This window comes from Montipora foliosa, chromosome 2 (genome assembly GCF_036669935.1).
Source record: "Montipora foliosa isolate CH-2021 chromosome 2, ASM3666993v2, whole genome shotgun sequence".
Lineage (NCBI taxonomy): Eukaryota > Metazoa > Cnidaria > Anthozoa > Scleractinia > Acroporidae > Montipora > Montipora foliosa.
In genome coordinates this window covers 15615436-15638565 of record NC_090870.1, presented here as the reverse complement: position 1 = coordinate 15638565, position 23130 = coordinate 15615436, and the positions used below count along the sequence as shown (strand labels likewise).

At 42.1% G+C, this 23130-nt stretch overlaps 3 protein-coding genes and 2 pseudogenes across 3 annotated transcripts in view; 2 read left to right on the top strand and 3 right to left on the bottom strand.

The window, feature by feature from the left end:
• Window positions 1–6070: 6070 nt before the first annotated feature.
• On the bottom strand, window positions 6071–11452 carry LOC137992540 (uncharacterized; annotated as a pseudogene).
• Window positions 11453–13105: 1653 nt separating this feature from the next.
• On the bottom strand, window positions 13106–13483 carry LOC137991243 (histone H2B). Its single transcript, XM_068836356.1, has one exon. The coding sequence runs from the start codon at window positions 13481–13483 to the stop codon at window positions 13106–13108; it is 378 nt and encodes a 125-aa protein (XP_068692457.1).
• A 283-nt stretch (window positions 13484–13766) lies between these two features.
• LOC137991242 (histone H2A) lies at window positions 13767–14144 on the top strand. The gene has a single exon (XM_068836355.1). The coding sequence runs from the start codon at window positions 13767–13769 to the stop codon at window positions 14142–14144; it is 378 nt and encodes a 125-aa protein (XP_068692456.1).
• Window positions 14145–15356: 1212 nt separating this feature from the next.
• LOC137992539 (uncharacterized) lies at window positions 15357–20741 on the bottom strand (annotated as a pseudogene).
• Window positions 20742–23057: 2316 nt separating this feature from the next.
• The window catches only part of LOC137991241 (histone H2A), a 378-nt gene continuing 305 nt past the window's right edge, over window positions 23058–23130 (top strand). Inside the window, exon 1 of the mRNA XM_068836354.1 lies at window positions 23058–23130. This exon is cut by the window's right edge and continues 305 nt beyond it. Coding sequence (XP_068692455.1) covers window positions 23058–23130 — 73 coding nt within the window.

Genomic DNA, 23130 nt, shown 5'->3' with positions numbered 1-23130 from the left:
TGAGTGACCACAATTAATATTCTTGTACCAATTGCAAGCAGTAGTTTTTACGAAAATAATTCAGCAGTTTTATTTACACTGTAAACATTTTAATGTGAGATCTTAATTTGGTGCATATTGTGAGTGATGGCCTTTGCCCGATCTTTAAACTTTATGGACCATGCTGAGTGACCACAATTAATATTCTTGAACCAAATTGCAAGCAGTAGTTTTCACGAAATTAATTCAGTAGTTTTATTTACACTGTAAATATTTTAATTGTGAGATCTTAATTTGGTGCATATTGTGAGTGATGGCCTTTCCCTGATCTTTAAACTTTATGGACCATGCTGAGTGACCACAATTAATTATTCTTTGAACCAAATTGCAAGCTAGTAACTTTCTTCTCACGAAAATAATTCAGTGCACAGCGTTTTATTTACACTGTAAAACATTTTAATTGTGAGATCTTAATTTGGTTGCATATTGTTGAGTGAATGGCGCTTTGTCCCGATCTTTAAACTTTATGGACCTATGCTGAGTGAGACCAACAATTAATATTCTTTTCTTGAACCAAATTGCAAGCAGTAGTTTTTCCACGAAAATAATTCAGATAGTTTTAATTTTACACTGTAAACATTTTAATTGTGAGATCTTTAATTTGGTGGCATATTGTGAGTGATTGGCCCTTTTGCCCCGATTCTTTAAACTTTATGGACCATGCTGAGTGACCACAATTAATATTCTTGAACCAAATTGCAAGCTAGTACTTTCTTCATCTCACGAAAATAATTCAGCAGTTTTATTAGTTACACTGTAAACATTTTACATGTAATTGTGAGATCTTAATTTGGTGCATATTGTGAGTGATGGCCTTTGCCCGATCTTTGAACTTTATGGACCATGCTGAGTGACCTCAATTAATACAGTGTACTATTCAACCAATTTGTGGGCAGTAGTTTTCACAAGAATAATTCAGCAGTTTTACTTAACATTGTACATGTTAATTTTGATATCTAACATACAGTGTAGGATAGTGCTTGTGATAAGCTTTAACATAGACAAAACTGGATCAAAAGTGTATAATACTGTGTTTATAAACAGACAGTAACTTAAACTCAAGCTCTTAAAATTGTAATATTATTGTCCTTTGTATTTTCAGCTTTGCTGATCCAATTAACAAAAACTGTCAACGATGAACTTCTTAATGGTGTCCGTAGTACAGACCCTGAGACACCTACAAACACTGTCAAGGGTATGTTCTAAGTTAGTTGTGTTTTATTTAGAATATTTTGTGTATTCTGCTGTGTGGTACTCATCGTTTCTTTATTTAGTAACATTTCAATGTTAAAATCTTACCACAGAATTGGTCAAAAACTGTAAAATGCTAATGAATTACCCCTGTAAGATATGCATGAGTACAGTAGGAGGTCAAACTTGTACAAACAAATTCTCCAAAACTAAATATCCAGAATTATGAAAGTAACTTGTTTTGTTGACAGTTTAATGAGCTTTTTACAATCTACACACATCACAGTTGATCTAAATGTCTATTGACTATTCGATGAGAACTTTTTTAGGTTTTTTTTCCAGAATCAGACAGTTCAAGTGTATGACTGTATAAAGAAAGCCACCCAGCGTGGTAAAATAATATACCAGTGCAACTGGTCAGCAGTTGCAATGTGGGAACTTTTCTTACATGAAGTACTTACCAGATAGTTTATTTTGCTTTTTATTTGATGATTGGCTACTGAGTGGGAAGATTTTCTTGCTATGACTGGGCACTATGAAAATTTTTCTCGGCTTGACATATCATATCCGAGTTAGTGTTAATGTTGATTTAGGGACGGATGTGTAATAAATATTAATTTTTTGTACAATTTTTAAAAAAACATGCTTGATTTTAGTCAAATTCTGTCCTGTCAGAAAAGAGTTAAAAGCTGGAAATAACAATGTTGTCCATGGTGAGTTTAATTTTTTAGATGTTACTGTATTTAACATCAGTTTCTTTTTTTTTTTCATTTAGCTGCAATGCGGGTTCACTTTAAGACAAAGAAACGGCAACAACAAAGTTGTTTGCAAACAATAAACAAAATGAATTCCTCACAGGAGCAGCGGAAGAGAAGTCGAAAGAACATGGTAAGTATCAAGCGCACCAAAACGTTTATGTACGTGAATACATGATACAACGGATCACCAATTATTCAGAGCCGCATTAGGATTCATGTGTGGTTTGAGCTGTAAGATTATTGCTCACAAACTTTTGTACCATAGTGTTACTCTTGTGTTTGATTTGTTAATGTATTCTCTTGGTTCTTTCTTTAGAAACGTACAAACCGCAAGAAGGCTCTGAGGGAGTCAACAAGCATAAATGAGGCTGATAAGGAAAATTCAGAAGTGTCTTAACAGCTGATTAAGTGTCATCTGAGGAATCCTTGTGTGAACCGGAGTCACGAGATGCAGGTGATACTTCCGGTTCAGACCAGGATGTACCAAAGAAGAAAAAATTGTGTGTACGGCCACTTCTTTGGCGCAGTGTTTGAGTGAATACTTTAATGGTCCGCCTCGATCGAACAATCATCAGGAAAAGAACCCCAAGAAGTAGTTGGATGAGCATGGAGCGAACAGTAGGGCCTCCTTCAACACGGGAAGCACCAGAAGATGCTCCAGAGTTTGCTCTTCTAGCTCTTCATGAGGAAGTTTAAGGAACCACAACGGCAATGACAAACAACAGGTTTAAATTTGCAAAACAATGACCTGCATGTGAATTTTTCAAATTTTGTGTTAATCCCCGGCAATTAATAGAAACCATGGATTCATACTTCCGGCCCTGAATGGAGATATTTTGATTCGTGACTTGGTTTGACTACATGTAGGTGTCGTGGTTTGTCAGGACATTATATCTTCCCTCAAGTTTTGAAGATAATTTTGGCTAACAGCCTATAAGGTGATTATTTGATTAAGGAATACGCAGAAAAGATGATTTTCTGTGCAATATTTACAAATTGCTAATTCCTCGTGACTGGGTTCCTTTGAAGTGTTTCCACAGGTAGCCCAAGCTCACGATTTGTGTTGACCCAAGAGAAAATGAGGGGACAGAGACGGAGGCTCAGGGCGTTTGGCCGGGATATGTCATGTCCACGAAAGTTATTTTTAGACGATCAGAAGTCTTTTGTTCTAGCGAAAGTCTGTCTTCCGGGACGTCCGCATGCAGTCTTGCCTCGCTCGTAGGTTCTTAGTGAAAAGAGAAAATGACGGCGCACGTGGAAGGCTGATGAATATTTATTTTCTTTCAAGCATCGGACCGAGATAGGCCAGCATGGCGGACGTCTCGGAAGACTTCCGCTCGTCTAAAAATAACTTTCGTGGACATGACATATCCTAAGGGCTGGACCGGGAGCCTCCCTCTCTGTCCCCTCATTTTCTCTTGGTTGACCTTTGTAACATAAACAGTGATGTGTGTCACGTGCATGGCAAAATGATAAGGATTTGTATGGGGAAAAACTGTTTCAAATTTGAAGGCAAAATTAGGAATGATTTTTTCAATAAAATTTCCTCACCTGAATTTGAGAGAAACCGATGGGAACAGAACTCAGGTGAGGAAATTTAATTGATAATTCCTATTTTTGCCTTCAAATTTTCCCCATACAAGTCCTTATAATTTTGCCATGGATGCTGATGCTCAAATTACTTGTACATGACATGCGTCGCTGTTTATGTTACAAGGTCAACACAAATTGCGAGGTCTGGCTACCTGTGGTGTTTACCATTTAACCTATGTGAGCATGTTCACATAGTTGCAGAAAATGCTTAACCACTCCACAGAAGGCCACTGGAATGAAGGTGTCTGAAATGCTACATTTTGTAGGAAATGGCTGAAACTGAATTGGAATTTCTAGGCTAGGGAAGAGGGTGCAAAACCAAAATAAAAATCTTTGGTGCAGGAAGAATAGATAATATTTCTGAGCCCCCACCCCAATAAAGCCAATCTATTTCACATGTGGTCTGTGGTTCTGCAATTTCAGGCGTTTATTTGAGGGTAGCATTTATTACGTCATTTACAGTACCTGATTCAGATGGTGGAAAGATTATTGTAAAATTTAATAAATCATTGCGTTTACGCTGGTGTCCAAAGAAAATATATGTAAATGATTGTTAACTGTGCCAGTGCTTTTTCAAGTAAAAACAGTAATTTTTAGTTTCAGTAGTCATTTGAAGATCGGAATACATTAAATTTCCTCAAATACTCAGTGAATAATTGTTAAGGATAATAAACATGTGAAATAGAAATTATTATTGACAATTAATAATTATCTGTGACTTTAAAATATGCTTTTTTGCAGTTTTATTTTAGAATGTTTATATAAGTTCATCATATAATTTGTGGATATTGATGTGGACTTTTAAATAGAGATTTTTCTTTTATATGCACAGAAACATAATCATGTTTTATAGTTTTTTAGGGCATTAAAGGAATTGAAGACATTTGATGCCTGGTAATTCTGTTGTTCCTGTAATGTAGATCTAGTCATTTAAAGTTCCAAACACATGTGATCTCTGCAAAACTGTGTTGAACTGAGTGCAATTACTGTGAAAACCTTGAAAAAAGTGGTATTCAAATTTGGTAACGTGAGTAAAAATCTGGAATAAAAGAATTTTGAGCAAATTGGCTATCCTGTTCTTTAAGTGTGTAAAAATGATATTTTGATCAAATTTGCTACCCTGTTATAAGTGTTTAAAAATGATATTTTGATCAAATTTGTTATTCTGCGCAAGTGTGCAAAACTACCGATTTGGTGCCGTTTACTTCTAGGCAAAAAAATACTGGAAACGTTTTATTTGAACAAATTTACTTTCAAGTGCAAAATAGTGGGGAAATGAAATTATCACTTTTTCTACCCATGAGGAAAATTATGATAAATGATGTTTTAATCAACTTTACTCACGTGGGTTAAAATATGGGAAAATTGGTACTTTGGTATCATTTGCTTTCCTGGGTAAAATCATTCAATAGTGATTCTTTGATCATATTTATCAGTCTGGCAAAGGGTGGTAAAGGCCGCATATGATCACATTTACTACCCTGGGAAAAAGTGTGATAAATCATAGTTTGATCATTTCTACCGGGCAGAGCAAAAATGTGTAAAGGTGATGTTTTGATCAAATTTACTAAACTAAGCAAAAATAATGCGGAACTAATACTTTGATCACATTTGCTTCCAAGCGAAAAAGCATTCAAAATTCGTTTTTTTGATCATGTTTACCAATCTGGCAAAGGTGGTAAAGTCCGCATTTACTTCAGACTTGCTACACCTGTAAATGCTTTGAAAAAAACAGAAAATATCATTGTTTTTACTCAAAGGAGCAAATTTGTAGCAAATGCGGACTTTACCAGCTTTGCTACGTTTGCAAAATCATGGAAAATTTAATACACCGTCTCATAGCAAATGTGAACAAACCTGAGCAAATGTGGCATTTGCAATAAATTAGCTCCAAATTTGCTACACGGGTAAATCCGTTTTTTCGTCCAGTGAGTATGTCGGCTCGAAATGAGTGTCTCAGCGGGCAGTCAGCAATTGACTGATCTCCCTGGATCACGGTAATTTTGTATTCTCAGTATAATTGTATGGCAATGAGAAAGTTTGAAGGGAAAGTTTATGTCAGTAAGAGTAAAAAAATTAAACTTAGGTTTCTCCTTCAGTCAGATTTCTGTGCAAGTTTGCGCGAGGAATCGCCACTTTCGCTAAACATTGGTTCGAATATTATTTGTCACCTGTACGCTAATAAAAGACAAAACGATGAGGCTGTCCAACATCTATCGCCCGAAATGTGTTTCTTGCTGGAACTGAACCGTTGGTCAACAAGGGATCTGACCCAATTGGTGCGGGAGGTTTTTGTTTCTATAGTCGTATGTTCCTATTGATCGATTGATTGTCTGTTTCTTTCTTTTTTGTTTGTTGTTGTTTTTTTTTTTTAATTGCGTGTTATGAGTACGCAAAGTTTTCGAAAGGCATTCAGAAGAGCACTGAAAATGAAGGCGTGTTTCTTCATTTAAACAATGCAAGAGGGAATTACATGGAGTATCATCGATTTATTGGTCATAACTTTTGCAAGGGTTGTTGGCTCCTAAAGGAGCCGTTTGTGTTTTCTTAACAAAAGGCACGAAGGCAAGGTCTAGCCTCCAAATCCGTACAAGGTACGTCCCTGGCGTTTTAGAGCGTAAACAACATCCATGGCAGTGACAGTCTTACGCTTTGCGTGCTCGGTGTAGGTAACCGCATCACGGATGACATTCTCGAGGAAAACCTTAAGAACCCCACGAGTCTCCTCGTAGATAAGTCCAGAAATACGCTTAACACCTCCACGGCGAGCTAGGCGTCGAATCGCTGGTTTGGTGATGCCCTGGATGTTATCTCGAAGAATCTTGCGGTGGCGTTTGGCGCCTCCTTTACCTAGACCTTTGCCTCCTTTGCCACGTCCGGACATTTTCAGTAGTTAGTAAACACTTGGTGATCGGAAGATGAAGTGTTGAACTTTGAGCATCACTGAGTTTAGTACATATTTTATAGATATGGCGCAAGGCCTGACCTCTATGGAAACAAGGCAAGTTATACACAAAAGAAATTAAGGTCAATCGTTTGTAAGAAGTCATGAATATGAAAATATGAAAGACAATGTGTTCGTGTACCGCGCCAATCAGATAAGGAAACATTCATCCGAGCAGATTTAACCTGGCGTCTTGTGAGAAACCGATATCGTTGAAATAGTCGCCTAAACGAAAGAACAACTTTAGTGTCCCTCTGTCAAGGTCGTTATTAGCTATGGCACGAACAAAGCAAACAGCTCGAAAGTCAACCGGTGGTAAAGCTCCGCGAAAACAGCTCGCTACCAAAGCAGCTCGTAAAAGCGCCCCCGCGACCGGGGGCGTGAAGAAGCCACATCGTTACAGGCCCGGGACAGTGGCGCTGAGGGAAATACGTCGTTATCAAAAATCTACAGAGTTGCTCATTAGAAAGCTGCCGTTCCAGCGCCTTGTCCGAGAAATCGCCCAGGACTTCAAGACTGACTTGCGGTTCCAAAGTTCCGCCGTTTTGGCCCTCCAAGAAGCCAGCGAAGCTTACTTAGTCGGACTCTTCGAGGATACGAACCTGTGTGCAATTCACGCCAAACGAGTCACGATTATGCCGAAGGACATACAACTGGCTCGCAGAATTCGAGGAGAGAGGGCCTAGGTGCTACCCTTACACAATACAAAACGGCTCTTTTAAGAGCCACCACTCGCGTAAAAAAGCAATGACCGATAAGTTACCCACCCCACCATCGACCAAGCGTGGCGTCTATCTGAACTAATACTTGCTCGTGAAATAAAATTCTAACTTACGAGAGGACTTACGAGATAATTGCAAAAAAATGCCATTAAGGCCCAGTAATACGGGCAACATTTTTCGTGCAACTTGTCGCGCAACAATGTTGCGTTGCAAGTTGAGATGGTAAAAGCGACGTCTACTTTTTGCAACACAAAAATTTGTTGAGCAAGAGGGTGGTAATACACGCAACAAACCATCTCAACTTGCAACGCAAAATTGTTGCGCGACAAGTTACACGAAAGATGTTGCCCGTATTACTGGGCCTTTACCAAGCGAAAATTCAAACAGGCACACTCATCGCTCATTCATGACGCAATAAGCGCGCTTATGATATAATTATGAAGTCCGTATTCGAGGGCGCGCTCACTTCCGTCTGTCTAAATTTATTTACATTCGCCAAACCGAATTCATAATAATTCCGTAAAAACAACACCATCTAGGTGAAATGCGAGCATTGTTGTTTTGTTTTCTTTTTACCCTCACTCTTTTCCGCAAGTAAAGCAGTAAATCTGAATCTTTTTATCCGTCATAAAGGAAGAACGTGAATGTCTACCATGGTTTCGATTAGAGTTTGCACACGTAAATCAGTTTTGTATAAAGCAGCGACGTGAATTGAGTGGACGGCAAGGGCGCAATATTGGGAAATTCATGCCCTCCCCACATTTCTGCTTGGTTAATATGATAAGCAGCGATTAAGGGAACGCTAAAAACAAGAAGCATCGCTTTTCTTGCACCTCCCTCGTTTTATTAAGAAGACTGGCTGCGTGACGAAGCGACAATCAAATCGGAGGTTTTCTTTCCTTGTTCTCAACCGCTTAGTTATCTGGTGATCACTTTCGAGAGTGAAACTAAGATAATCATGCCCTGTTCACATGACGAGGGCGATTGATTTTTTTTTTCTCTCCTGCTCTCCTTCTTTCCCTTTTTCCTTTCTTCGGCAATATGCGGAGAGCTTTTACCGAACACTGATCGTGCAATTAAGTCTGATCAATGTGGCAATGTCATGCATTATAAATTGTTGTAAATTTGGGCTAATGGTTGTTGGGCATATTGCTTTTAGAATATTTGGTGGCTCCTAAAGGAGCCGTTGTGTTTTGGGTGACTAGACTTGATCACTGGCTGCTGGTGTACTTCGTCACGGCCTTGGTGCCTTCACTGACGGCGTGCTTTGCTAGTTCACCGGGAAGTAGAAGCCTGATGGCTGTTTGTATCTCGCGGGAACTGATGGTGGACTTCTTGTTATAGAGGGAAAGACGTGAGGACTCCACGGCCACCCGCTCGAAGATATCGTTCACAAAAGAGTTCATGATCCCCATGGCTTTGCTGGAAATTCCGGTGTCGGGGTGAACCTGCTTCAACACCTTGTATATATAAATCGCATAGCTTTCCTTTCTCTTTCCTCGCTTTTTCTTCGAGACCTGATCCGTTCCGGACTTGGCCTTGCCGGTCCTCTTCTCGCCCTTTTTAGCGGCAGTTACTTTAGGCGCCATAATATCTCAGTTGTGTGCAATTGATAACGCAAGGGAGTACAATCACTATTTATAACGGAAACTTCAATGGGATCAATTTGTATGCGGACCGAGGTCGCAGTATTTTCGCTTGATCGGCGGTCATACCGCTAAAAAAGAGGTATTTTGCATAACTTACGACTTTTGATTGGTGCATGCCGATCCGCTGAGTGCAATCAGATCGGAATAAAATCCAGCCTTTCCTAGCCTAATGCAGTCAAATTAGATAAGCGCTCTGAAAGCTAAGTTTTATTTAAAAAGCAACATGTCCGGACGCGGCAAAGGCAAGGCTAAGGGCACTAAGTCCAAGTCTCGATCATCCCGAGCAGGTCTTCAATTTCCCGTCGGTCGCATTCATCGCCTCCTTCGAAAAGGCAACTATGCAGAGCGAGTTGGCGCTGGTGCTCCTGTGTACATGGCTGCGGTGCTAGAATATCTGAGCGCTGAAATTCTCGAGTTAGCCGGAAACGCTGCCCGAGACAACAAGAAGAGCAGAATCATTCCACGCCACTTGCAGCTGGCCGTCCGAAATGACGAAGAATTGAACAAACTGCTTGCCGGTGTAACCATTGCTCAGGGCGGTGTTCTTCCCAATATACAAGCGGTACTTCTGCCAAAGAAGACAGAGAAAAAGCAGCATTAAAGCTTTACGCTGACTGTAGATTAATTCAGCAAAAAAAAAACAAAACAAAACGGCTCTTTTAGGAGCCACCAAATGATCGTAAAAGTCATGACCAACATGCACGTGTTCGTATCAAAGATAGATCGCAGGGGGTTAGATTCCCGATTTCGTGGCTTGTGCTAAGATGAACTGATGTCCATCAGTAAATTTCGGTGAGGTGCTCTTCTGTGATAGTGAAAACTTTTCGGGAGGAAGTGAAAGGGTTGAAGCGGTGTAGAAATACTCAACTTAACGTTTGTCCTTCAGTAACTTTTCTGAGAAAGTTTAATACAATCATTCTCAACCGTTGAACAAGAAATTGCGCTCTTCGTTCAAACATTGGCTCGAATGTAATTCTGACTGTTCGCTAATGGGAGGCAAGTTTATTAAGTTGTCCAGAGTATATCGCTCAATTGATCTCGGTAATTTTGAGGTATTTTGTGAAATGAGAACTTTTGAGGAGGAAGTTAAGGCCCTCAAGCGTAGAGATACTCAACTTACATTCATCCTTCAGTTAGCTTTCTGAGCAAGTTGCAAACATTCAGTCTAAACCGTTTAACAAGAAATTGCGCTCGGGGTTTAAACATTGGCTTCAATGCAATTCACTGTACACTAATAAAAGGCATAATTATTAAATTGTCCAGAGTATGTCGGCTCGAAATGAGTGTCTCAGCGGGCAGTCAGCAATTGACTGATCTCCCTGGATCACGGTAATTTTGTATTCTCAGTATAATTGTATGGCAATGAGAAAGTTTGAAGGGAAAGTTTATGTCTGTAAGAGTAAAAATTTTCAACTTAGGTTTCTCCTTCAGTCAGATTTCTGTGCAAGTTTGCGCGAGGAATCGCCACTTTCGCTAAACATTGGTTCGAATATTATTTGTCACCTGTACGCTAATAAAAGACAAAACGATGAGGCTGTCCAACATCTATCGCCCGAAATGTGTTTCTTGCTGGAACTGAACCGTTGGTCAACAAGGGATCTGACCCAATTGGTGCGGGAGGTTTTTGTTTCTATAGTCGTATGTTCCTATTGATCGATTGATTGTCTGTTTCTTTCTTTTTTGTTTGTTGTTGTTTTTTCTTTTTAATTGCGTGTTATGAGTACGCAAAGTTTTCGAAAGGCATTCAGAAGAGCACTGAAAATGAAGGCGTGTTTCTTCATTTAAACAATGCAAGAGGGAATTACATGGAGTATCATCGATTTATTGGTCATAACTTTTGCAAGGGTTGTTGGCTCCTAAAGGAGCCGTTTGTGTTTTCTTAACAAAAGGCACGAAGGCAAGGTCTAGCCTCCAAATCCGTACAAGGTACGTCCCTGGCGTTTTAGAGCGTAAACAACATCCATGGCAGTGACAGTCTTACGCTTTGCGTGCTCGGTGTAGGTAACCGCATCACGGATGACATTCTCGAGGAAAACCTTAAGAACCCCACGAGTCTCCTCGTAGATAAGTCCAGAAATACGCTTAACACCTCCACGGCGAGCTAGGCGTCGAATCGCTGGTTTGGTGATGCCCTGGATGTTATCTCGAAGAATCTTGCGGTGGCGTTTGGCGCCTCCTTTACCTAGACCTTTGCCTCCTTTGCCACGTCCGGACATTTTCAGTAGTTAGTAAACACTTGGTGATCGGAAGATGAAGTGTTGAACTTTGAGCATCACTGAGTTTAGTACATATTTTATAGATATGGCGCAAGGCCTGACCTCTATGGAAACAAGGCAAGTTATACACAAAAGAAATTAAGGTCAATCGTTTGTAAGAAGTCATGAATATGAAAATATGAAAGACAATGTGTTCGTGTACCGCGCCAATCAGATAAGGAAACATTCATCCGAGCAGATTTAACCTGGCGTCTTGTGAGAAACCGATATCGTTGAAATAGTCGCCTAAACGAAAGAACAACTTTAGTGTCCCTCTGTCAAGGTCGTTATTAGCTATGGCACGAACAAAGCAAACAGCTCGAAAGTCAACCGGTGGTAAAGCTCCGCGAAAACAGCTCGCTACCAAAGCAGCTCGTAAAAGCGCCCCCGCGACCGGGGGCGTGAAGAAGCCACATCGTTACAGGCCCGGGACAGTGGCGCTGAGGGAAATACGTCGTTATCAAAAATCTACAGAGTTGCTCATTAGAAAGCTGCCGTTCCAGCGCCTTGTCCGAGAAATCGCCCAGGACTTCAAGACTGACTTGCGGTTCCAAAGTTCCGCCGTTTTGGCCCTCCAAGAAGCCAGCGAAGCTTACTTAGTCGGACTCTTCGAGGATACGAACCTGTGTGCAATTCACGCCAAACGAGTCACGATTATGCCGAAGGACATACAACTGGCTCGCAGAATTCGAGGAGAGAGGGCCTAGGTGCTACCCTTACACAATACAAAACGGCTCTTTTAAGAGCCACCACTCGCGTAAAAAAGCAATGACCGATAAGTTACCCACCCCACCATCGACCAAGCGTGGCGTCTATCTGAACTAATACTTGCTCGTGAAATAAAATTCTAACTTACGAGAGGACTTACGAGATAATTGCAAAAAAATGCCATTAAGGCCCAGTAATACGGGCAACATTTTTCGTGCAACTTGTCGCGCAACAATGTTGCGTTGCAAGTTGAGATGGTAAAAGCGACGTCTACTTTTTGCAACACAAAAATTTGTTGAGCAAGAGGGTGGTAATACACGCAACAAACCATCTCAACTTGCAACGCAAAATTGTTGCGCGACAAGTTACACGAAAGATGTTGCCCGTATTACTGGGCCTTTACCAAGCGAAAATTCAAACAGGCACACTCATCGCTCATTCATGACGCAATAAGCGCGCTTATGATATAATTATGAAGTCCGTATTCGAGGGCGCGCTCACTTCCGTCTGTCTAAATTTATTTACATTCGCCAAACCGAATTCATAATAATTCCGTAAAAACAACACCATCTAGGTGAAATGCGAGCATTGTTGTTTTGTTTTCTTTTTACCCTCACTCTTTTCCGCAAGTAAAGCAGTAAATCTGAATCTTTTTATCCGTCATAAAGGAAGAACGTGAATGTCTACCATGGTTTCGATTAGAGTTTGCACACGTAAATCAGTTTTGTATAAAGCAGCGACGTGAATTGAGTGGACGGCAAGGGCGCAATATTGGGAAATTCATGCCCTCCCCACATTTCTGCTTGGTTAATATGATAAGCAGCGATTAAGGGAACGCTAAAAACAAGAAGCATCGCTTTTCTTGCACCTCCCTCGTTTTATTAAGAAGACTGGCTGCGTGACGAAGCGACAATCAAATCGGAGGTTTTCTTTCCTTGTTCTCAACCGCTTAGTTATCTGGTGATCACTTTCGAGAGTGAAACTAAGATAATCATGCCCTGTTCACATGACGAGGGCGATTGATTTTTTTTTTCTCTCCTGCTCTCCTTCTTTCCCTTTTTCCTTTCTTCGGCAATATGCGGAGAGCTTTTACCGAACACTGATCGTGCAATTAAGTCTGATCAATGTGGCAATGTCATGCATTATAAATTGTTGTAAATTTGGGCTAATGGTTGTTGGGCATATTGCTTTTAGAATATTTGGTGGCTCCTAAAGGAGCCGTTGTGTTTTGGGTGACTAGACTTGATCACTGGCTGCTGGTGTACTTCGTCACGGCCTTGGTGCCTTCACTGACGGCGTGCTTTGCTAGTTCACCGGGAAGTAGAAGCCTGATGGCTGTTTGTATCTCGCGGGAACTGATGGTGGACTTCTTGTTATAGAGGGAAAGACGTGAGGACTCCACGGCCACCCGCTCGAAGATATCGTTCACAAAAGAGTTCATGATCCCCATGGCTTTGCTGGAAATTCCGGTGTCGGGGTGAACCTGCTTCAACACCTTGTATATATAAATCGCATAGCTTTCCTTTCTCTTTCCTCGCTTTTTCTTCGAGACCTGATCCGTTCCGGACTTGGCCTTGCCGGTCCTCTTCTCGCCCTTTTTAGCGGCAGTTACTTTAGGCGCCATAATATCTCAGTTGTGTGCAATTGATAACGCAAGGGAGTACAATCACTATTTATAACGGAAACTTCAATGGGATCAATTTGTATGCGGACCGAGGTCGCAGTATTTTCGCTTGATCGGCGGTCATACCGCTAAAAAAGAGGTATTTTGCATAACTTACGACTTTTGATTGGTGCATGCCGATCCGCTGAGTGCAATCAGATCGGAATAAAATCCAGCCTTTCCTAGCCTAATGCAGTCAAATTAGATAAGCGCTCTGAAAGCTAAGTTTTATTTAAAAAGCAACATGTCCGGACGCGGCAAAGGCAAGGCTAAGGGCACTAAGTCCAAGTCTCGATCATCCCGAGCAGGTCTTCAATTTCCCGTCGGTCGCATTCATCGCCTCCTTCGAAAAGGCAACTATGCAGAGCGAGTTGGCGCTGGTGCTCCTGTGTACATGGCTGCGGTGCTAGAATATCTGAGCGCTGAAATTCTCGAGTTAGCCGGAAACGCTGCCCGAGACAACAAGAAGAGCAGAATCATTCCACGCCACTTGCAGCTGGCCGTCCGAAATGACGAAGAATTGAACAAACTGCTTGCCGGTGTAACCATTGCTCAGGGCGGTGTTCTTCCCAATATACAAGCGGTACTTCTGCCAAAGAAGACAGAGAAAAAGCAGCATTAAAGCTTTACGCTGACTGTAGATTAATTCAGCAAAAAAAAAACAAAACAAAACGGCTCTTTTAGGAGCCACCAAATGATCGTAAAAGTCATGACCAACATGCACGTGTTCGTATCAAAGATAGATCGCAGGGGGTTAGATTCCCGATTTCGTGGCTTGTGCTAAGATGAACTGATGTCCATCAGTAAATTTCGGTGAGGTGCTCTTCTGTGATAGTGAAAACTTTTCGGGAGGAAGTGAAAGGGTTGAAGCGGTGTAGAAATACTCAACTTAACGTTTGTCCTTCAGTAACTTTTCTGAGAAAGTTTAATACAATCATTCTCAACCGTTGAACAAGAAATTGCGCTCTTCGTTCAAACATTGGCTCGAATGTAATTCTGACTGTTCGCTAATGGGAGGCAAGTTTATTAAGTTGTCCAGAGTATATCGCTCAATTGATCTCGGTAATTTTGAGGTATTTTGTGAAATGAGAACTTTTGAGGAGGAAGTTAAGGCCCTCAAGCGTAGAGATACTCAACTTACATTCATCCTTCAGTTAGCTTTCTGAGCAAGTTGCAAACATTCAGTCTAAACCGTTTAACAAGAAATTGCGCTCGGGGTTTAAACATTGGCTTCAATGCAATTCACTGTACACTAATAAAAGGCATAATTATTAAATTGTCCAGAGTATGTCGGCTCGAAATGAGTGTCTCAGCGGGCAGTCAGCAATTGACTGATCTCCCTGGATCACGGTAATTTTGTATTCTCAGTATAATTGTATGGCAATGAGAAAGTTTGAAGGGAAAGTTTATGTCTGTAAGAGTAAAAATTTTCAACTTAGGTTTCTCCTTCAGTCAGATTTCTGTGCAAGTTTGCGCGAGGAATCGCCACTTTCGCTAAACATTGGTTCGAATATTATTTGTCACCTGTACGCTAATAAAAGACAAAACGATGAGGCTGTCCAACATCTATCGCCCGAAATGTGTTTCTTGCTGGAACTGAACCGTTGGTCAACAAGGGATCTGACCCAATTGGTGCGGGAGGTTTTTGTTTCTATAGTCGTATGTTCCTATTGATCGATTGATTGTCTGTTTCTTTCTTTTTTGTTTGTTGTTGTTTTTTCTTTTTAATTGCGTGTTATGAGTACGCAAAGTTTTCGAAAGGCATTCAGAAGAGCACTGAAAATGAAGGCGTGTTTCTTCATTTAAACAATGCAAGAGGGAATTACATGGAGTATCATCGATTTATTGGTCATAACTTTTGCAAGGGTTGTTGGCTCCTAAAGGAGCCGTTTGTGTTTTCTTAACAAAAGGCACGAAGGCAAGGTCTAGCCTCCAAATCCGTACAAGGTACGTCCCTGGCGTTTTAGAGCGTAAACAACATCCATGGCAGTGACAGTCTTACGCTTTGCGTGCTCGGTGTAGGTAACCGCATCACGGATGACATTCTCGAGGAAAACCTTAAGAACCCCACGAGTCTCCTCGTAGATAAGTCCAGAAATACGCTTAACACCTCCACGGCGAGCTAGGCGTCGAATCGCTGGTTTGGTGATGCCCTGGATGTTATCTCGAAGAATCTTGCGGTGGCGTTTGGCGCCTCCTTTACCTAGACCTTTGCCTCCTTTGCCACGTCCGGACATTTTCAGTAGTTAGTAAACACTTGGTGATCGGAAGATGAAGTGTTGAACTTTGAGCATCACTGAGTTTAGTACATATTTTATAGATATGGCGCAAGGCCTGACCTCTATGGAAACAAGGCAAGTTATACACAAAAGAAATTAAGGTCAATCGTTTGTAAGAAGTCATGAATATGAAAATATGAAAGACAATGTGTTCGTGTACCGCGCCAATCAGATAAGGAAACATTCATCCGAGCAGATTTAACCTGGCGTCTTGTGAGAAACCGATATCGTTGAAATAGTCGCCTAAACGAAAGAACAACTTTAGTGTCCCTCTGTCAAGGTCGTTATTAGCTATGGCACGAACAAAGCAAACAGCTCGAAAGTCAACCGGTGGTAAAGCTCCGCGAAAACAGCTCGCTACCAAAGCAGCTCGTAAAAGCGCCCCCGCGACCGGGGGCGTGAAGAAGCCACATCGTTACAGGCCCGGGACAGTGGCGCTGAGGGAAATACGTCGTTATCAAAAATCTACAGAGTTGCTCATTAGAAAGCTGCCGTTCCAGCGCCTTGTCCGAGAAATCGCCCAGGACTTCAAGACTGACTTGCGGTTCCAAAGTTCCGCCGTTTTGGCCCTCCAAGAAGCCAGCGAAGCTTACTTAGTCGGACTCTTCGAGGATACGAACCTGTGTGCAATTCACGCCAAACGAGTCACGATTATGCCGAAGGACATACAACTGGCTCGCAGAATTCGAGGAGAGAGGGCCTAGGTGCTACCCTTACACAATACAAAACGGCTCTTTTAAGAGCCACCACTCGCGTAAAAAAGCAATGACCGATAAGTTACCCACCCCACCATCGACCAAGCGTGGCGTCTATCTGAACTAATACTTGCTCGTGAAATAAAATTCTAACTTACGAGAGGACTTACGAGATAATTGCAAAAAAATGCCATTAAGGCCCAGTAATACGGGCAACATTTTTCGTGCAACTTGTCGCGCAACAATGTTGCGTTGCAAGTTGAGATGGTAAAAGCGACGTCTACTTTTTGCAACACAAAAATTTGTTGAGCAAGAGGGTGGTAATACACGCAACAAACCATCTCAACTTGCAACGCAAAATTGTTGCGCGACAAGTTACACGAAAGATGTTGCCCGTATTACTGGGCCTTTACCAAGCGAAAATTCAAACAGGCACACTCATCGCTCATTCATGACGCAATAAGCGCGCTTATGATATAATTATGAAGTCCGTATTCGAGGGCGCGCTCACTTCCGTCTGTCTAAATTTATTTACATTCGCCAAACCGAATTCATAATAATTCCGTAAAAACAACACCATCTAGGTGAAATGCGAGCATTGTTGTTTTGTTTTCTTTTACCCTCACTCTTTTCCGCAAGTAAAGCAGTAAATCTGAATCTTTTTATCCGTCATAAAGGAAGAACGTGAATGTCTACCATGGTTTCGATTAGAGTTTGCACACGTAAATCAGTTTTGTATAAAGCAGCGACGTGAATTGAGTGGACGGCAAGGGCGCAATATTGGGAAATTCATGCCCTCCCCACATTTCTGCTTGGTTAATATGATAAGCAGCGATTAAGGGAACGCTAAAAACAAGAAGCATCGCTTTTCTTGCACCTCCCTCGTTTTATTAAGAAGACTGGCTGCGTGACGAAGCGACAATCAAATCGGAGGTTTTCTTTCCTTGTTCTCAACCGCTTAGTTATCTGGTGATCACTTTCGAGAGTGAAACTAAGATAATCATGCCCTGTTCACATGACGAGGGCGATTGATTTTTTTTTTCTCTCCTGCTCTCCTTCTTTCCCTTTTTCCTTTCTTCGGCAATATGCGGAGAGCTTTTACCGAACACTGATCGTGCAATTAAGTCTGATCAATGTGGCAATGTCATGCATTATAAATTGTTGTAAATTTGGGCTAATGGTTGTTGGGCATATTGCTTTTAGAATATTTGGTGGCTCCTAAAGGAGCCGTTGTGTTTTGGGTGACTAGACTTGATCACTGGCTGCTGGTGTACTTCGTCACGGCCTTGGTGCCTTCACTGACGGCGTGCTTTGCTAGTTCACCGGGAAGTAGAAGCCTGATGGCTGTTTGTATCTCGCGGGAACTGATGGTGGACTTCTTGTTATAGAGGGAAAGACGTGAGGACTCCACGGCCACCCGCTCGAAGATATCGTTCACAAAAGAGTTCATGATCCCCATGGCTTTGCTGGAAATTCCGGTGTCGGGGTGAACCTGCTTCAACACCTTGTATATATAAATCGCATAGCTTTCCTTTCTCTTTCCTCGCTTTTTCTTCGAGACCTGATCCGTTCCGGACTTGGCCTTGCCGGTCCTCTTCTCGCCCTTTTTAGCGGCAGTTACTTTAGGCGCCATAATATCTCAGTTGTGTGCAATTGATAACGCAAGGGAGTACAATCACTATTTATAACGGAAACTTCAATGGGATCAATTTGTATGCGGACCGAGGTCGCAGTATTTTCGCTTGATCGGCGGTCATACCGCTAAAAAAGAGGTATTTTGCATAACTTACGACTTTTGATTGGTGCATGCCGATCCGCTGAGTGCAATCAGATCGGAATAAAATCCAGCCTTTCCTAGCCTAATGCAGTCAAATTAGATAAGCGCTCTGAAAGCTAAGTTTTATTTAAAAAGCAACATGTCCGGACGCGGCAAAGGCAAGGCTAAGGGCACTAAGTCCAAGTCTCGATCATCCCGAGCAGGTCTTCAATTTCCCGTCGGTCGCATTCATCGCCTCCTTCGAAAAGGCAACTATGCAGAGCGAGTTGGCGCTGGTGCTCCTGTGTACATGGCTGCGGTGCTAGAATATCTGAGCGCTGAAATTCTCGAGTTAGCCGGAAACGCTGCCCGAGACAACAAGAAGAGCAGAATCATTCCACGCCACTTGCAGCTGGCCGTCCGAAATGACGAAGAATTGAACAAACTGCTTGCCGGTGTAACCATTGCTCAGGGCGGTGTTCTTCCCAATATACAAGCGGTACTTCTGCCAAAGAAGACAGAGAAAAAGCAGCATTAAAGCTTTACGCTGACTGTAGATTAATTCAGCAAAAAAAAAAAAAACAAAACGGCTCTTTTAGGAGCCACCAAATGATCGTAAAAGTCATGACCAACATGCACGTGTTCGTATCAAAGATAGATCGCAGGGGGTTAGATTCCCGATTTCGTGGCTTGTGCTAAGATGAACTGATGTCCATCAGTAAATTTCGGTGAGGTGCTCTTCTGTGATAGTGAAAACTTTTCGGGAGGAAGTGAAAGGGTTGAAGCGGTGTAGAAATACTCAACTTAACGTTTGTCCTTCAGTAACTTTTCTGAGAAAGTTTAATACAATCATTCTCAACCGTTGAACAAGAAATTGCGCTCTTCGTTCAAACATTGGCTCGAATGTAATTCTGACTGTTCGCTAATGGGAGGCAAGTTTATTAAGTTGTCCAGAGTATATCGCTCAATTGATCTCGGTAATTTTGAGGTATTTTGTGAAATGAGAACTTTTGAGGAGGAAGTTAAGGCCCTCAAGCGTAGAGATACTCAACTTACATTCATCCTTCAGTTAGCTTTCTGAGCAAGTTGCAAACATTCAGTCTAAACCGTTTAACAAGAAATTGCGCTCGGGGTTTAAACATTGGCTTCAATGCAATTCACTGTACACTAATAAAAGGCATAATTATTAATTGTACAGAGTTTGTCGGCTCGAAATGAGTGTCTCAGCGGGCAGTCAGCAATTGACTGATCTCCCTGGATCTCGGTAATTTTGTATTCTCAGTATAATTGTATGGCAATGAGAAAGTTTGAAGGGAAAGTTTATGTCTGTAAGAGTAAAATTTTCAACTTAGGTTTCTCCTTCAGTCAGATTTCTGTGCAAGTTTGCGCGAGGAATCGCCACTTTCGCTAAACATTGGTTCGAATATTATTTGTCACCTGTACGCTAATAAAAGACAAAACGATGAGGCTGTCCAACATCTATCGCCCGAAATGTGTTTCTTGCTGGAACTGAACCGTTGGTCAACAAGGGATCTGACCCAATTGGTGCGGGAGGTTTTTGTTTCTATAGTCGTATGTTCCTATTGATCGATTGATTGTCTGTTTCTTTCTTTTTGTTTGTTGTTGTTTTTTCTTTTTAATTGCGTGTTATGAGTACGCAAAGTTTTCGAAAGGCATTCAGAAGAGCACTGAAAATGAAGGCGTGTTTCTTCATTTAAACAATGCAAGAGGGAATTACATGGAGTATCATCGATTTATTGGTCATAACTTTTGCAAGGGTTGTTGGCTCCTAAAGGAGCCGTTTGTGTTTTCTTAACAAAAGGCACGAAGGCAAGGTCTAGCCTCCAAATCCGTACAAGGTACGTCCCTGGCGTTTTAGAGCGTAAACAACATCCATGGCAGTGACAGTCTTACGCTTTGCGTGCTCGGTGTAGGTAACCGCATCACGGATGACATTCTCGAGGAAAACCTTAAGAACCCCACGAGTCTCCTCGTAGATAAGTCCAGAAATACGCTTAACACCTCCACGGCGAGCTAGGCGTCGAATCGCTGGTTTGGTGATGCCCTGGATGTTATCTCGAAGAATCTTGCGGTGGCGTTTGGCGCCTCCTTTACCTAGACCTTTGCCTCCTTTGCCACGTCCGGACATTTTCAGTAGTTAGTAAACACTTGGTGATCGGAAGATGAAGTGTTGAACTTTGAGCATCACTGAGTTTAGTACATATTTTATAGATATGGCGCAAGGCCTGACCTCTATGGAAACAAGGCAAGTTATACACAAAAGAAATTAAGGTCAATCGTTTGTAAGAAGTCATGAATATGAAAATATGAAAGACAATGTGTTCGTGTACCGCGCCAATCAGATAAGGAAACATTCATCCGAGCAGATTTAACCTGGCGTCTTGTGAGAAACCGATATCGTTGAAATAGTCGCCTAAACGAAAGAACAACTTTAGTGTCCCTCTGTCAAGGTCGTTATTAGCTATGGCACGAACAAAGCAAACAGCTCGAAAGTCAACCGGTGGTAAAGCTCCGCGAAAACAGCTCGCTACCAAAGCAGCTCGTAAAAGCGCCCCCGCGACCGGGGGCGTGAAGAAGCCACATCGTTACAGGCCCGGGACAGTGGCGCTGAGGGAAATACGTCGTTATCAAAAATCTACAGAGTTGCTCATTAGAAAGCTGCCGTTCCAGCGCCTTGTCCGAGAAATCGCCCAGGACTTCAAGACTGACTTGCGGTTCCAAAGTTCCGCCGTTTTGGCCCTCCAAGAAGCCAGCGAAGCTTACTTAGTCGGACTCTTCGAGGATACGAACCTGTGTGCAATTCACGCCAAACGAGTCACGATTATGCCGAAGGACATACAACTGGCTCGCAGAATTCGAGGAGAGAGGGCCTAGGTGCTACCCTTACACAATACAAAACGGCTCTTTTAAGAGCCACCACTCGCGTAAAAAAGCAATGACCGATAAGTTACCCACCCCACCATCGACCAAGCGTGGCGTCTATCTGAACTAATACTTGCTCGTGAAATAAAATTCTAACTTACGAGAGGACTTACGAGATAATTGCAAAAAAATGCCATTAAGGCCCAGTAATACGGGCAACATTTTTCGTGCAACTTGTCGCGCAACAATGTTGCGTTGCAAGTTGAGATGGTAAAAGCGACGTCTACTTTTTGCAACACAAAAATTTGTTGAGCAAGAGGGTGGTAATACACGCAACAAACCATCTCAACTTGCAACGCAAAATTGTTGCGCGACAAGTTACACGAAAGATGTTGCCCGTATTACTGGGCCTTTACCAAGCGAAAATTCAAACAGGCACACTCATCGCTCATTCATGACGCAATAAGCGCGCTTATGATATAATTATGAAGTCCGTATTCGAGGGCGCGCTCACTTCCGTCTGTCTAAATTTATTTACATTCGCCAAACCGAATTCATAATAATTCCGTAAAAACAACACCATCTAGGTGAAATGCGAGCATTGTTGTTTTGTTTTCTTTTTACCCTCACTCTTTTCCGCAAGTAAAGCAGTAAATCTGAATCTTTTTATCCGTCATAAAGGAAGAACGTGAATGTCTACCATGGTTTCGATTAGAGTTTGCACACGTAAATCAGTTTTGTATAAAGCAGCGACGTGAATTGAGTGGACGGCAAGGGCGCAATATTGGGAAATTCATGCCCTCCCCACATTTCTGCTTGGTTAATATGATAAGCAGCGATTAAGGGAACGCTAAAAACAAGAAGCATCGCTTTTCTTGCACCTCCCTCGTTTTATTAAGAAGACTGGCTGCGTGACGAAGCGACAATCAAATCGGAGGTTTTCTTTCCTTGTTCTCAACCGCTTAGTTATCTGGTGATCACTTTCGAGAGTGAAACTAAGATAATCATGCCCTGTTCACATGACGAGGGCGATTGATTTTTTTTTTCTCTCCTGCTCTCCTTCTTTCCCTTTTTCCTTTCTTCGGCAATATGCGGAGAGCTTTTACCGAACACTGATCGTGCAATTAAGTCTGATCAATGTGGCAATGTCATGCATTATAAATTGTTGTAAATTTGGGCTAATGGTTGTTGGGCATATTGCTTTTAGAATATTTGGTGGCTCCTAAAGGAGCCGTTGTGTTTTGGGTGACTAGACTTGATCACTGGCTGCTGGTGTACTTCGTCACGGCCTTGGTGCCTTCACTGACGGCGTGCTTTGCTAGTTCACCGGGAAGTAGAAGCCTGATGGCTGTTTGTATCTCGCGGGAACTGATGGTGGACTTCTTGTTATAGAGGGAAAGACGTGAGGACTCCACGGCCACCCGCTCGAAGATATCGTTCACAAAAGAGTTCATGATCCCCATGGCTTTGCTGGAAATTCCGGTGTCGGGGTGAACCTGCTTCAACACCTTGTATATATAAATCGCATAGCTTTCCTTTCTCTTTCCTCGCTTTTCTTCTTCGAGACCTGATCCGTTCCGGACTTGGCCTTGCCGGTCCTCTTCTCGCCCTTTTTAGCGGCAGTTACTTTAGGCGCCATAATATCTCAGTTGTGTGCAATTGATAACGCAAGGGAGTACAATCACTATTTATAACGGAAACTTCAATGGGATCAATTTGTATGCGGACCGAGGTCGCAGTATTTTCGCTTGATCGGCGGTCATACCGCTAAAAAAGAGGTATTTTGCATAACTTACGACTTTTGATTGGTGCATGCCGATCCGCTGAGTGCAATCAGATCGGAATAAAATCCAGCCTTTCCTAGCCTAATGCAGTCAAATTAGATAAGCGCTCTGAAAGCTAAGTTTTATTTAAAAAGCAACATGTCCGGACGCGGCAAAGGCAAGGCTAAGGGCACTAAGTCCAAGTCTCGATCATCCCGAGCAGGTCTTCAAT